The 13848-nt window shown below is 39.6% G+C and overlaps 1 protein-coding gene across 2 annotated transcripts in view; it reads left to right on the top strand.

The window, feature by feature from the left end:
- TBC1D9 (TBC1 domain family member 9) overlaps positions 1–13848 on the top strand; it is a 47965-nt gene extending 34117 nt beyond the window's left edge. The window contains exons 14-21 of one of the 2 annotated variants that reach the window (XM_066317981.1): positions 3428–3526; positions 3643–3711; positions 5011–5251; positions 8445–8510; positions 9433–9519; positions 10322–10396; positions 10536–10636; positions 11568–13848. In XM_066317981.1, coding sequence (XP_066174078.1) covers positions 3428–3526; positions 3643–3711; positions 5011–5251; positions 8445–8510; positions 9433–9519; positions 10322–10396; positions 10536–10636; positions 11568–12290 — 1461 coding nt within the window. In that variant the 3' untranslated portion in view covers positions 12291–13848. The remainder of the gene's footprint in view (positions 1–3427; positions 3527–3642; positions 3712–5010; positions 5252–8444; positions 8511–9432; positions 9520–10321; positions 10397–10535; positions 10637–11567) is intronic. The other variant, XM_066317982.1, reaches the window with a different exon arrangement.

The following is a 13848-nucleotide window of genomic DNA, read 5'->3' as shown; positions in this document are numbered from 1 at the left end:
AAAAGAAATGGAGACTCATCTGAGCAGGCTGAAATGGAGCAAGGAAGAGGAGTTAGACTTTCTTATTCTTTTAACTGAAACTTTTAATTGGAGCTGTTTCATAGAGAAGTCTGAGGCCTCAAAGGAGAGCAGCCCACAGCCAAAAAGTGATTTACAAACAAAGGGCTGAACTTCTAACTTGAAAAGAATTCATTCTCATTTAAGCTTTTTCGTGCTTTTCCAGACTGAAATAGTAGTGAAAACGCTATGATTTCAGAGGACCTTTGTTACCAGTGAAACTTTGTTTCTTTTGCCTTTGGTTTTCTTAAAAGTTCTGATTGTGACCATGGGCCACTATATTGCCTATTATCACCAAAGCTAAAAAAAAAAAATAAAAAAAAATTCGAGTGAAAGGAGCTGGTAATAACTGATATCTATTAAAGGACAGGACAAAGCCTGCAAAACCAACTAAAATCTGCAGACTGGTTTAATTGTCCTTAAATTAAAAAAAAAAAAAAAAGAAAAAAAGCCATCAGATAAAATGTCTCTGACGGTTACACTGACATACCCATATTTCATAAAAATTAAGGAAAAACTGTAAAGATTTTTTTGTCCTTAATTTCCATTATTCCCTTCCATTGACATGTGGCGTAAATGAGTAATTTTAGTTCAGGAGGTTGATTTACACCTTAGCAAAGGCATATCTTTCTCAAAAGTAATTTCTTTAATGCCTGTAAATGTCTGTAACCTGCCCTTGCTTTAACACACCGCAGTTAATAAGGAAGCAGGCAGTCCTTGGTGTATTCTATGCTGAAGACAAAAGTGTACCAGGGTAGATGGATGTTTGGTAGATGTCAGAATGGCCAGGAAGGTCTTTGTCTGAAGTTGTATTTCCCTTGCATTTTTCCATTTTCCTCATCATGAAGACTGCTTGCATTGGCTTAACTGCTCTAAGATGAATAACCTGAGTCTGTGCAGAGCTAGTCTGTGTTTGTGGGGCTTCTGCACCACTGAACCTTGTGCTTCCTTCTAGGTAAATAACCAACTGCGCTTCAGTAAAATTAGGCAAAACAAGTAGCATGGGGAGTGAGGAACCGTGAGGAAAGCAGGAGCTGGTTGCAAAGAGAGAATTAGTTTCAAGAGAGTTGCTGTTAATTCATTTATTATAAAATTCCCAACAATTCTTTAGTAAACTATTGAAGATTCAAAAGCTTCAGGGCGTCTGTTATGTGCAGTCAGGGCTGAGAACTCACTGCTAGCTTTGTTAGAGCTCCAAAGAATGAAATATCAACTAAATGAGCATATTTTTGTTACTTTTTAGAATTTAAATTGCTAAGAGTACTTGCTGGATAACCATCTGTTCTTCATCTTGTAGACATTAATAGTTTAAAAATAATAGGAAGACCTACAGCTGAAGAAAATGTGGGATTTTTTTGGAGGCCTTTGCCTTCCCTCAAGCATACACATACCACCCCCAAGGAGAGGGGAAAACCTTGTCCCTTCCAGATTGTCCTGTGATATTTGTCGTGGAAATGTGATGAGTCTGAGAACTTGATGGCACTGGCAAAGGCACAGTATTTGAATTATTTTATGAAGACCTGCTTTCCATCATGCTCTGACACTGTCCAGCTCTTAGGTAATCATGTCAGATGCACACATGAGAGGTCTCCAGTGAAAGTTGAAGGGATGCAGAAGAATTTCTTGGTAAATATGTGATTGGCAGCCCTCTCTGCCATTGTACTGAGCAGACTTTCTACTTTCAAAGGAGAAACTGTCTTCAAATAAGAGAATGTACATAACAAATGCATTTTACACTGCCAGTACTTTCTTAATTTACTGAAAATAGTTTTTAGTAAGAAATCTCTTATCCTTTCATTCAATTTTGCATTTAATTCAGAAGCCATGGATCCTGGTGTCATAATAATTATAGTGGAAGTGACTGAAATAATGCATAATAACTGCAGTTTTAAAAGCCTGTGCATAACTCACTAGCTGTCTGTGGAGTGTAGACTCATAATCAGAGCTGTTACGTGTTTAACTCATTTAATTTGTGTGTTAGCTAATTAGGGAAGAAATAGGTCTTCAACACTTCAGCTGTGTGTACAGTGGTATCTGGATTTTTTTTACTTTTAACAAAAGAGCTGGCACTGAAAGGTCTGTGCTGAGGAAAGGTTTGATACAGTCTTGACCTTGAACAGCTGACATCCTTCCAACAACTCCTTGTACAATATGAGACTTAGCTTGGGCAAAGGACCATTCCCAGAAGGAAATCACCTGCAACCTTCCTTTTTTGTAGACAGCATGAGCTTTAGTTTTATGGATGTGAACAGACTTTATTTGGCCTCCAGACCAGTGAATAAACTGATTACTGGAGTAACTGTGGCCTCAGAGCCACAAAAGGTCTGCCTTCCCAAGGTTTTGTGACCTCTGTGATGCTTGATATTCGTGACTGTTTATCTACATTCCATTTTTCCCAAAAGACTTCTTTATTTGAAACATGCTCACAAGTACATGAAGCATCATTTTACTTCCAAGGTATATAAACACCTTTAAACACCATTTATCTATAAAGTTGCACACCTTTATAGATAAATGCAGATTTATCATTAATTTCCTTTTACAGGAATGTGCCAGCATATTTATGACCTGCTTATGTAGATGCCCTTGCACTGGAAATATAAATCCATCTTGTATGAAAGTGTCTCCTGCCATCCCTTTATGCTTTTACATGTGGTGTAGTTGATGTCTGGCATTATTATTCCTGCTAATCATCTCTGTGGATTTTGGATGGCAAGGAGTTTCTGCTTATAATACTGCTACAAAATGAATCTTAGGGATTAGGCATTCCTCTACATGGAATATTCCATGGTTTCCCCTATGAGGCTTTTGTAGTATGTGCAGGAGCTCCCTGACACTGTTGTGTGCATTATGAAGAAAACTTCTGAAAACAAGACTTGTGTATTGAAGAGAATATTTTCCTAGTGGAAATTGCATTCTTGCTGCTTGGTTTCAGATCTTCAGGATGTAAGGACTGCTGTACTGCCTCAGCCATTAGATATCCAGTTAGTTTAATATCCTCTTTCTGTTCTGATTATGAGATTCCAGCTCAAACTGAAATAAAACTCTGCAGGAGGACTTAGGAAACAAGCTATTCACAGAGATCTTCCAAACAAGAAGTTTCTAACTTCTGAGATTACAGTTTGAAATAAGAGAGATTTAAATTTAATAAAGAGCTTACAAATTAAAATAAGTTCTTGGGAAAAATAAAATCTAGTGGTGCATTCCCAAAGTCTTTGTAATTTTGTAATGTGTTAGAAAAACGTGTTAACAGCATTTTCATTTATGGTACATTATGTAATTAAATTAATTTCTCTAATACAGTAAAGACGAGCTAAATACTCTGAATATTAATACACAGACAATCTTGTACTACTTTTTCTCTTTCAAGAAATTTGGAAGTATCCGGGCAGATTTAATTGAACAAATGAGATTCAAACAAAGGCTGAAAGTCATCCAAACCCTCGAAGATACTACAAAGCGCAATGTGGTCAGTACTGAAATCATGTTCTTTGCAAACATAAGTTCAGTCAGTTTCTGAAGTTTAGCTTGGCTTTTCATGAGACATGGATTTCAGATCTGTAACTGCTGATGTTGTTTCCAAAGGTACGAACTATTGTGACAGAGACTTCTTTTACTATCGATGAACTGGAGGAGCTGTATGCGCTTTTCAAGGTAAAGCTAAGTGAGGATGAGCTCATGTGCCCCCAGAAAGTGTAAATGTTCATTTTTGATGTGGGACTCTGTCTTTTCTAAGCACCAGGTCAAGTCTGTCAGTTGTTGTTGGCTATCTTGATACATACTTGAGTTAGCTGCTGTGTTGTTGATACACAAAATAAACCTAAACTCAAGCGGTTTTCAAAACACTGGGAACGGTTTATTTCACTAATTGATTTGTCCATGGGAAAAAAGTATGTACTGATAAAAAAATGAAATGAAAAATTGGATAGAGGCTTTTGATCAGTCATTAGAAACTGAACATGTGTCTCCCTCTCTCTCTCTACCTGACCCAAGTTTTGGAATTTATCACAGTTATTCTGTTACCTCAGACAGTTGATACTTTTCTATCTCAATAGCTGTTTTCTGCCATTATTAATGCTTGAATGCATTACATGGGAATTTAATGCCACGAACTGTCATTATGTGTTTTCATAAGTTGGTTGTACAGCAGTGCCATTAGATCCACAAATGTAAAGGTGAGCACTGAAATGTGTTAGCTTCACCTTCAGGCACAGTGTCTTAAAAGAAATTACTTTCTTCTCTGTTTTGTTATAAAAAGAGATATTTTTTTTAATACTATGAAGAATTTATTTTCTTTTCATTTCCCATCTGTAATGACAAGTCCAAGCTGTCCAGATCATACAGGGCATTCTTTCAGTCTTCATGAAATCAGACCGAGTCAGACGATCCACCCTGGTTGATTGCTGTGCAGTGCTGGGATATTTTTCCCTAAGCTTCTGAATTGTTTTTAATTAGATTCTGTCACAATTGGCTGCAGAACCTCCACTGACTTCAGTAAGACTGAAAGAATAGTACATTATTCAGTATTTTTGAGAATCTACAAAAAATATTTCAAATCAACAGCTATTTTCATATGATTAAAGATTAAATAAAGATTTCATGAGACTTCTGACATGACTGCATGATGAGAGTGCAGAGGGTGACTAAGCACAATCAGAGTGTAAAGTCACAGCCCTGGCTAAAACAGATATTCCACGTTTCATCTTCCTGGGAGGCAGAAAAAAGTTTTTCTTTATCTTTTTTATATAGAGGGAGGCTTTTTTATACTGGCTAGAGGAGAAACCTCTTCCAGCAGTGGAAGGGCTGGATGAATTGAAATGCATCAGTTATCTTGCACTGTTTATAGAATGCATGTGAAAGAGGGAAGAGTTGTTGGGAGGTTTTTTAATCACGGAGAGCGGTGACTTGTTCCCAGAGGTGCTGACAATGTCGTGGTGTTGACCTTGTGCTCAGGCAGAACACCTGACCAGCTGCTACTGGGGAGGAAACAGCAACGCCACGGAGCGGCACGACCCCAGCCTGCCTTACCTGGAGCAGTACCGCATCGACTTCGAGCAGTTCAAGGGCATGTTCGCCCTCCTCTTCCCCTGGGCCTGTGGGACCCACTCAGATATCCTGGCTGCCCGCCTCTTCAGGCTGCTGGATGAGAATGGGGATCTGCTCATCAACTTCCGGGAATTCGTCTCTGGACTGAGTAAGGAGGAGCCCTTTCAAACTGACCTGACAAACCAGCTTGTTTCTGTTCAGCTCATTTTATCATGCCTGGGACAGGGGTTCCCTCTGGGGTTTAGGCTGCTCTTAGTGGGTGAATCTACATTAGCCAGTGGTGTGAAAGGACACCTCATGAACAGATTCTTTAGGATCTGAGGATTTCTTTGACTGCTGACTCTCAAAAATTAACTGCAACACGGGTGCTTAACGGTGTATTTTCCCTAGGCATAGTTAGAGTGTGAGGTACTACCTCTGCTGCTTCTGAAATCAGTAACCAAGGCTGCAGAAAGCAGTTTGGAAGTCCCCTGAAAAGGAGAAAAGTGAAGGTCAGAGAGGGAGGCTGAATGTTTTTAGTTTTGAAGAAGCAAGCTTTCGGGACGAGGAAGCTGACACCAGGATTAACATGAGGAAGCAAAGATGAGGCAGGAGCCGGCCACTCCTTTTTTAAATAAAGCAGGAGCTGTTTGCTGTAAGTGAGCAACATCTCACCATCTACCATGTGTCATTTCATGGCAACCTGGAATTTTCTCCAGCTCTCCATTTTGTTCCTTTTTGAGAGTGAAAATGTTTCCCAGTCTGGCTTTCAGCAACTCTTTGTAACAGTGTGTTTAAGCATTAGGGCTCCAAATGCAGCCTGGCATTAAAACCTCTGTGGAGAAGTAGTAGCACCTGCTCTCTTTTAAGTGCAAAATAGCTGTGAAAGAGAAACTGGCTGCACACCTCCCCCTCATCCAAGAAATCCCAGTGCTTCCTGTGATGCAGTGATTCGTATTTGAGGTACTGTTTGCCAGGTAATACTCAATGGCCTTATGAGGACCCAGGAACTACTCTTCCAGTTTACAGGATGCTGTTAGTAACAGCTTTTGACTGAGACAGCATTGGGTTTGGAACCCGGAATGAGTAATAAGAACAAGGGCCAGTCTTGAGCACTGTGAACAGAAATGAATGTGAAATGCACAAATGTGGCTATAAGCCAACTTGACTGAACTAAAATCTTCAATGGGCAAAAGAATCAAAACTGCTCGTTCTGAAAACTCACGTTTTTAAGAATCTAAGCCCAGTGTGGTACAATTTGAAAAACGTTCTTTCCCCTAAAAAGTAATTCAACCCTGCCAACACCTTTTATTGTTGAGAAGAACACGAGAAGGACAGTGCAGTCAACAAAAGAACAGTGGACCTGTTTGAGCATAGCTCACTGTGCCCAGGACTTCTAATAATTCCATTTTTTTTTCATTGTCCCTACAAAAAATAGCTCAAGAACTTCCTGCTTCAGGTACCTCTAGGGCCTCAGCTGTGCAAAGATGGAATAACCTGGTGCATTCTTTGTGTTTACTCTATGCCCTGTTACAATAATATAGTCCAAAGGCAGGAGTGCTTTGCCCAGTGAGTTGTGCTGCTCAGAAGAGCTTTTCAGCCTAGGTTAGGAGCTCTTTGGGTTATTCACTCTTGACAAAGCTGCCCTGCACTCCTCTAGCAGGGAACTATAATCTTCACACTGGATTATAGCATTACAGCTGTTGACTGCGTATCCAAGTAAGCTACAGGGAGCTGTGCAGGGATTCAGAGTGGCCTCCTGCCTCCCGCCGTGTTTTTGCAGTACTGCCTTCTCAGAGCACACAGCTCTCCCACTTCTCCAGTGGTTGCTACTCTCTGCAGTACTTGTCACAGCCTCCTGTCAAAGTCAGCACCATGAAAGCTGTGTCTTGCAAGGAGTACCTCAGTGTTGTGAGTTTTTGCCGGTTTGGTTTGGTTTGTGGGGTTTTTTTTTTGTTTGTTTTGTTTTGTTTGGTTTTTTTTGTTTTTTTGTTGGTTTTTTTGGGGTTTTTTTTGCAAACAGGGTTTTTTCAACCACAGAATTCAGGAGGATATTCAAAAAGCAGAGTGGTAACCTCACCACTTCTCCAAGCCTTTCAGGGGCAGGATCACCTCCCTTGACCAGCTGGCGGTGCTTTTTTTAATGTCCTAATGCTGAGCAAAAAGGAAAAGGGATGCATTAGGAGGAAGGAAAAGTGTGCATCAGGAAGCACACACAGAGATTTATCTCATAGTAGCTATGGAGCTTTTTTCAGTTCTCTTCATATCTGGGGACAGAGAGAGGAACAAGCCTACACATGTCACCCTGTGCCCTGAATCCTGTTTTGCAGTTTGCTGTAGATGCAGGATGCAGAAGTGCAGCCCATTCTGTCCTTTGGTTATTTCATGTTGCCTTTGCCAGAAGAGAACACATTATCTGCATGATGTGATACACCAGATAGGAACACAATGAGGTTTTGTGCTTAAGAAGGACTATTGCAAGCAAGATGGCTAATGTAGATGTGCTCAATTTTTTGGCCTAACATATGTATTTATTGGAGTGCTGAGCTTTACAAGAGACTGTGATGGTTAGTACTTGAGTTTGCATAGCAGAGGTAAGTGGACACAGTCACCTGTAAGGTAAAATAAATCTCTGCACAATCTAATTATTGAAAGTTATTTCATTTATTTATGGATGGCATGTCACAAGAACTGAGATTTACAAAAAAGTCTGATTATCAGTTATTTCATTACTTCAAAATTAACTACTGTCCATTTGATTGATTGGAAGGAGGGGCTTCAATAGACCTCTTGGATTTCATACAGATAATTCTACTGTAGTCCAGAAACAAATAGAGGTTGATGTGGAAAAATCACTAGAAAATATTGCCTGAACATGAGTTTAGCCCATGGCTAAGCTATGATAAATGCTGTTTACTTGAAATTCTGGCGGTTTGGGGGTTTGTTTGTTTGGGGTTTTTTTGGTTTTTGTAAATACCTTACTGCTCTGAGACATGTGATGTTGTTATTGGATCCTCAGATCAGAAAGTTTGAAGTCCACACAAGAAAGGTCTTGTTAAGTTCCAGCTGGAGGCCTTTCTGAGTGATAATGCCGTAACCACAGATGGAGTGTTATGAAATAGGCATTTAATAAAGGACCCAAGATTAAAGTACAAAATTCAAGGTAGATTTGTCTGTGTTCTCTTACTGTTTTTACTTCATGATCTTAGAAGTCAAGTGACTTCCTTATGGTCTGGAGCTGTGAAGGGGTACAGTAGTTTCCAGAGTGAATGTAGCAGCTTCTAAACCAAAATGTTGCAGCAATAACAAATAAAAAGGTACAAAATGCTGACTAGTAATGTACTGCATATAATGTTGTTTAGGTGCAGCGTGCCATGGAGATCTTACAGAAAAGCTGAAGCTGCTGTATAAAATGCATGTTCTGCCTGGTAAGTAAATGATGTTAAAATAGCTCTGGTTTTGATGAGAACAGGAATTTGGAGCAGAGCTGTTTATGACTGGCTTTCCCAATTAAAAATTAATTTGTGGGAATTATTGTAGCTGTTTATGCAGCAGTAAAATAAGGAAGCTGCTTCTCTAACCAGACAGACATTCGGGAAGTCTGAAAGCACCCTCACAGCCCTCAATTGCTCCTTCCACAAACATATAAATGTTTCTTGCCTGTTAAATTGGGGTTTGTGATATCCTCCAGGCACATTACATTACATTACATTCGAACATTACAACTATTTGTGCATTCTTGTTGAATTCTTTTGAATTCTCTTGCACATTTACATGTTTTTATTGTAAACATGCCCAAAAACTTCGAGAGGACATTCACCTTTGTATGCTTTGAACATCTCTGATTGCTCCCTGATGGCTTTGCTTGGAGGTAGGCCTGAGTGATTCAGTAATTTAATGGGGGGAAAAATACTTTAAATACTTTTTAAAAATACTTAAAATTAAAAAAGAAATTGAGCTATTACAAAACACATGTTTTTAAGAATGCAGCTTCTCATATTTGGGGACTGGTAACCTCATACCAAATGATAACAGACTGTTTGCATGTAGGAGAGGGATCACACCCTGCTTAGGACACACTGAAGGAAGTGATGGAAGTAGGCATGGGAAGATGGGTAAGGCAGCCTCTGAAAGCAAACAGCTCCTTGTGAGACAGTATTAGGTGTTGGGAAGGAAACAATTCAGGTCCAGTTGTTCATCTCCTGTGAGTTAAAAAGATGATTCCTAGCCCATTAAACCCTCATAGTTTTACTTCTAGAAATCGACATTCTTCATGTATTAATGGAATATCTTTCAGTTTTTAATTAAAGCGAGGAATTTTTAATGAAGAAATCTTACTGTGTTGCTTAGATCCATCCCCTGAGCAAGAAGAGCCAGACTCTGCTTTTGAAGCTACTCAGTACTTTTTTGAGGACATCACACCAGACTGTACACACGGTAGGCATCTTTTGTCTCGGGCATGAGCAGATGAGGTGATGCATTTCAATCAACTTGTCTTTTAAGGGAGCTACTTTTTAATTGGATTAAACTTTGTTAGCAAAGTATTCTCTTTAAAAAGAAGTATGAAGCATTTGTATACGTGTTGGTATCTTTAGAGGTGCAGGCATGTGGTACAGTAAGAGTCCCCCTGAATTGTGCACTGCAGCTGTACTTGCAGAATTAAGCCAGAAGTGTGTTGCAGCAGAAGTAATTTTATGGAGAATAAGAATAAATAGATTAGCTTTCAAAATGTATTTGGATCAGAACTTAAAACATTCTAAAAAACTGAGAGCAAAAGATGCATCAAAATGTAGTTCAAGGGATTTGAAATCATGTGTGCCCTAATGAGAGCCAGGGTCTCATCACTGCTGCTTTAAATGGCTTTCTCTTTCTTGTCATACTTGACGTGAAGTTTCTTTCTGATTCAAGAAAAATATAACCCATCCTTCAGGGTACAAGTGAGAGCAAAGTTGTTTGAAAATACAGGTAAGAGTCACTAGTGTGTTCTCTTAGCATGGGTTAATCATTGTGCTTCTGAGATTGTCCTAGCCTCAGGGGTGATATTGTAAATGAAATGGAATTTATCAGCAGGTTTAAGAATAAGCAAAAATCATTTATTCCTGTATTTTTTACTCTGCTTTTTTTGCAGAGTTTGTCAATATTTTGAAGCATTTTGTTATTTTGCACTGTACACGTGAAAACTATGTCTGTATCTAAATCCACACTGATCTCTCTCTCCCCCTGCCCCTCCACTTCCTAGTTGTTGGCCTAGACAGCAGGAGCAAACATGGAGTAGATGATGGGTTTGTTACAGTGAGTCTGAAAACAGACAAAGGTATGCTTGGTGTCTCCATGTGAGTTACATCTTTCATTTCGTGTAAAGATGCTCCTTTTGAAAATGGGGAATAAAGGTAATAATGTAAGGTTTCTCCATGGACTTTTTCCTCCATCTCTGGGTAATTTGTTGGCAATAGGCAAGAAGAGCTCACAAGAGAATCGAAATTACCTGAGAATGTGGAGCCAAGAGAATAAATCCAAAGCAAAAAACACAAAGGACTTGCCCAAGCTGAATCAGGTACTTCTGATGGCACTTACTTTTCATTAAATTTAAACTTTCTTCATATATCTATAAATATTCAATGTGCTAACGCTGAACAAAGGTTTTACTTTAAGCAGATACTTTATAACTGGAGTAGCAGTCAACTGATTGCAGAAGTTTATTGTTCACAAAATACTTGAACTGGCATTCAACTCCCAAAACATCCCAAAAATAAGATACACACATATAGGAATGGTAAAACATATTATTTTGATCTCTAAACAAAGGATGTGACACTGAATATCACCAGCCAGCTCTTAATGTCTAATAAGCATAACTTGAAAGTAATATTTTATGTTTTGTAATTTGTCCTGCTAGTGTCAATCCCCTTAGATCCACAGCTGCTGAGGAGGCCTATTGGGATAGGTGTTTCCTCCAGAGCATGTAAGGGAAAGTTTATTTCCTTTACAACATTGATTCTTGCTGAAGTAGCCCTGAGCAAATCTTCCTATTTAATTCAACAGTTTTGAATTTCAAAAGACTTGTATCCAACTAAGTTACTCCTGTCAGCTAAGGAGTGCTGCAGGTCTTCCATTTTTCATTGCTTCTCATCAGTTTTAGCACTCTTAGTTGTACTTAGCATCATTCCTACAAGAAAATCCACCAAAGTGAATCCAAAGTGTCTCACTGCTCACCCTCTGTTGCCTTGTGGCTGCAGAGAATTATATTTGTGATATGTTGGACAAAATATCCAATAATTTATTCTAAATACCTTTGAGAGACACAACCTGTCTGACTGCCCAGTCACAGAAAATACTTCCTAGACTGCACCTGGGTTATTTCAAATTTCACTTCCGTCACATAAACTCTTGCGCCCCGCCTCAATCCCAGACTTTTCAAACTGATTTGGAAGATATCAGCGTGATTTTTTCCTGCTCTCGTTAATGTTCCTTCCCCCTGTGTTTAGGGGCAGTTCATTGAGCTGTGCAAGACCATGTACAACATGTTCAGCGAGGACCCCAACGAGCAGGACCTGTACCACGCTACGGCTGCCGTGACCAGCTTGCTCCTGGAGATCGGGGAGGTGGGGAAGCTCTTCAGCATGCAGCCCCCCAGCGACACAGACAGCAGCCACAACTGCAGCAAAGCCATGCAGAGCGAGCTGTTCCAGAAGAAGGAGCACCACCAGTACCCCCTGGAGCAGCACAAGGCGTTCCGGGGCGGCCTGGTGGCCAGCGAGGAGGAGGCCGCCGGCGCCGACAGCGCCCTGGGCATGCAGATGGAGGACATTAAGCTGGAGGACTCCTCTCCCAGGGACAACGGAGCCTGCTCCTCCATGCTCATTTCCGATGACGACACCAAGGACGACAGCTCCATGTCGTCGTACTCGGTGCTGAGCGCGGGCTCGCACGAGGAGGAGAAGCTGCACTGCGAGGACATCGGGGAGGACACGGTGCTGGTGCGGAGCAGCCACGCGCCCGCCCTCCGCAGGAGCACCAGCATCGACAGGGACTGGGCCATCACCTTCGAACAGTTTCTAGCCTCCCTCTTGACTGAGCCCGCGCTGGTCAGGTACTTTGACAAGCCCGTGTCCATGATGGCTCGGATTACGAATGCTAAAAACGTCAGGATGAGGGGTAAACCCATAACCTCGGCCAGTGACTATGAAATCTCTACTATGTCGGGATAAAAGGCGATGGGGTTTTTTATTTCGGTTTTTTTCCTTTTTATTCTCTATTTATTAGTACCTGGCAGAGGCCTTGGTATTTTCGAAACATAGTTGTTTTCACTAATGTGAAAATGTTGGGGTGCAAACATAACTATCTCCAAGTATAATCACTCTTTCTGTGGGAAATGTTACACATGCAAATTTTATTCAAAATACAGAAAAAAAAATAACGCTTGTCAGTGAAGTGTGTGTATTATGAATATTGCTGTCAGTGTATAATGGTAAAGATTAGTTCTTAATTTCTAAATATAAACTTAATGCCAATATTTATGTGCATTTTTAAAATAGACATATATAGAGATCTGATGCTTGGGGGGAAAAAAAAAAAACAAAAAAAAAAACCACCACAAAATGGGAAGAACCTAAAATTTAAAGGGACACTGTCAACCAGAAAAGGACCTCAGGTGAAAATAAGTTCCAGGCAACATCCTTGAAGCATAATTTTATTTCATATAATTTTTTTTTTCCAAAGAGGCTTTGAACGTAAGCTTTGATTTTACTTTTCTGAATATATGAAAGACCACTTCAGTGACACCTGCCTGGCTCCTAACTTCCTCTGCCTGAGACTGGTATGCTCAAGTGAAAGTGAGAAGTCCATCCCAGCCTAGCTGCCACATTTTACAAATGTGGATAAATGTGATGGTTTCTGCCCATTTGCCTTTCCATGGGTTCAGCAGAGAGAAAGCCCTTTCCCGGCTGTGGCCACCAAAGGAAGATTTCCAGCATGACCCTGTCCAGGGCTGTATTCCTACAGTGGACTTGAAAGCTTTGCTGGTGCTCTCCAAAGACAGTGTATGCAGGTCCCAGAACAGAAAAGGTAGAGTCTCTTTTCGAAATTTTAAGTCTCTTTTTAAAAGCTAAAAAAAACAAAGTCTATATATCTACTTCTAAGGCTGAATCTACAGCAAATATAGCTTAGTTCTTAAAACTAACCTTTACCACCAACCTATTATATCCGTGTTAGATTAAGAAAATAAAAGCCTGTATTGCATAAGTCTTTATTAACTACAGTGTAAAGCAGAAGTAATGAAAAAAAATCTGCAAGATAATATAACTGAATGTTTAAATCTTACTGAGAACACTGTCACTTTATATGAAATGAATAGTATCCTGTATTGACTTACTGAATAATATGTTAAAATGAAAACTGGAGCACCTGCACTTTGAATCCTTGCTTTTTTTATACAGATATTTGGATTTTTTTTTTTAATTTTGTTAGCTGTTTTTTAATTCATATTTGTTTGTTTCAGGATCATGCCTACATGCCTAATCTTTATTTGCTGTTTTGAGAATATTTTCTGCAGAATACTGTTGATTTTTTATACTCCTGTATAATACTGCATCCATGTAATAACTTGCAGATTTTTTTAGCACAAGCTATGTTTAATTCTTTTGTTTTAAAAGAATGCTTTTAAACTGTCAGATGAAGTGGTTTTTAACCACAAATAGGTAATGTGAACAAATAAAGTACACTCTGCACAGATTTGATTTTTAACTATTAAAGTCATGCTAGAGGGAA

Source organism: Sylvia atricapilla, chromosome 4 (assembly GCF_009819655.1).
Source record: "Sylvia atricapilla isolate bSylAtr1 chromosome 4, bSylAtr1.pri, whole genome shotgun sequence".
Taxonomy (NCBI): domain Eukaryota; kingdom Metazoa; phylum Chordata; class Aves; order Passeriformes; family Sylviidae; genus Sylvia; species Sylvia atricapilla.
The sequence above is the reverse complement of the archived record's forward strand: the minus strand, read 5'-3'. Positions and strand labels throughout refer to the sequence as shown.